A 2,057-nucleotide genomic window follows, 5' to 3' on the forward strand; every position below is an offset into this window, starting at 1 on the left:
ACTGGCAGTCACTCCACCCAGGCTCGTGCTTTGGCTTCACGGTGGTCATCATGTCCTCGTACTCATTATGGCTTAGCAGTCACTTTGATGGCCAAGTGTGGATCGCATGCTTCCTTGAAGTGAGAATGATGCTAAAACATCAAGTGATAGGATTTTTCTTTCTTAGAATGATGGGTAATCGTTTGAAAAAAAATCTAATTCAATTAATAATTTTTAAAAAAATAAGATTGAGACATCATCAAGAAGCATATATTTGCTAAGGAATGATTTGATCCCTTCATTCCCAATAATATGATTGAGTATTCCTCCATTGGAGATATGGAGAGGTTGATACAGATTCATGAGTCTAATTGGTATAAGAAAAGAGGCCACTTAAGAAAAGAAGAGAATGGGAAATTTGTTATCGACAAGAAGATGGTATTTAGCAAAGAAATCCATAGTTCCCGTTATAGGCCCATTTCAATTAAATGCAGACAATAAAGTTTAAACATTAAAGTTTTTTAATTAAAATAAATATAGACAATAACAAAATTCAATACCTTATTATTAAGAAATAAATATTTACAATGAAAAATTTAAATTTCTTAAGAAAAACACCAACAAACCCATTGACATCTTCAACAAGATAACAGTAGGAGAACTAAATATAGATGTCAGCTCATATGTATAATCTATCTACTAGCCTCCCCCCCTCCCCCACCAAACCCCCCTGTGCTCTCTCTCTCTCTCTCTCTCACAGTTCCTTCAATATCATGGCAACACTATTCGTGGAGAAAACCCTAAAGCAGGTTAACCTGCAGCAGTTGCATCAACTCTACGATCCATAATTTTCTCCAACGGTATGGAAGCAAGTGGTTGAGCAACCCTTCGATATTCGGCTGCAGGTTTGATTATGACGAGTTCCCAACACGGAGAATAAGTCTCCACTGTCAGATTAACCGAGACTCTTCTTTTCTCGAACTTTTGACTCCTTCATGATTAGCCATGAAAGATGTGCATGTCATATGAGTTTTTGCATGTGGTTGTTCCTGTCATATGACTCAGCATTGAAAGAAGCCATGTTTGACTGCTCTTCGTTGAACCAAATTATAGTTTGGAAGTAATGATTCACGACAGGTAAAAGGTTTCTCAACCACTGGTATATTTCTTGTGCCCTTAATTAGCCCTTCTCCTCTATAAAAGGTCGCCCATTTCCCTCTTTCTGCAACTCCAAATTCATGAGCTTCCCTTCCGATTCCGACTATATGGTGGTGCCAAAGCCGGTGGTCTTCTTCTTCCTCTTTCTTGCGTACGTAGAATTCGCCGTCTCCCTGGTCCTCTACTGCCTCGGCTTCTACGTGCCGTCGGAGCCGCTCACCCCCCCGTGGGAAGAAAATGTGTTCTACTTCCCGGGGGCGGCGACCGACACCACATCGTCGGCGAAGTCTCCCTCCGCGGTGGCCCCTTCGTCCATAAAGCAGCAGCTCAGGGTGGTAGAGTTCTCGAGCTTGCCGAGGAGGTGCCGCTTGGACGACCCCACCTGCGTCATCTGCTTGGGAGCTCTGGAGGCCAGGCACATGGTTAGGGAGCTCGGCAACTGCGGCCATGGATTCCACCAGGAGTGCATAGATAAGTGGGTGGACGCTGGTCACGTTACGTGTCCGCTGTGCAGGGTTCGCCTGCTGCCCGCCGCGAAACAGGAAGGGCGGTGGCGAAGGTTTCTATGGGTTTGGTGAGATGTACATATCAGCTCACCTGTCGTCTGTGTAGGGCGCGCCCGTTGCTTTCTCTGGGAAGGAGAGATTGATAGCAGTTAAGATTTTCGTAATTAAAATTTCTTTAACTACATAAGAAATACCGTAATTCGATTGAGAAAAATCTTTCCTTAACGTGTATAAATAGATAGTATCATATTAAATACGATGATAATATTTTCTTCATTTAATTCGTAACATAATATTAGAGCTAAACTTGTCTTAGCAAGATTTTCTTCATGACAGCAACTCTGATCTGGCAGTCATTGCTACTGCTGCGGCACTCTCTCTCTTTCTCGCTATCCGATGTCACCCAGTTGCTAG

At 42.9% G+C, this 2,057-nt stretch overlaps 1 protein-coding gene across 1 annotated transcript; it reads left to right on the top strand.

Annotated features, from left to right (window-relative positions):
- Positions 1-1,244: 1,244 nt before the first annotated feature.
- On the top strand, positions 1,245-1,715 carry LOC103973157 (probable E3 ubiquitin-protein ligase RHA1A). Its single transcript, XM_009387648.3, has one exon. The coding sequence runs from the start codon at positions 1,245-1,247 to the stop codon at positions 1,713-1,715; it is 471 nt and encodes a 156-aa protein (XP_009385923.3).
- The last annotated feature ends 342 nt before the right edge of the window (positions 1,716-2,057 follow it).

This window comes from Musa acuminata, chromosome BXJ1-5, assembly GCF_036884655.1.
Source record: "Musa acuminata AAA Group cultivar baxijiao chromosome BXJ1-5, Cavendish_Baxijiao_AAA, whole genome shotgun sequence".
In the NCBI taxonomy this organism is placed as follows: Eukaryota; Viridiplantae; Streptophyta; class Magnoliopsida; order Zingiberales; family Musaceae; genus Musa; species Musa acuminata.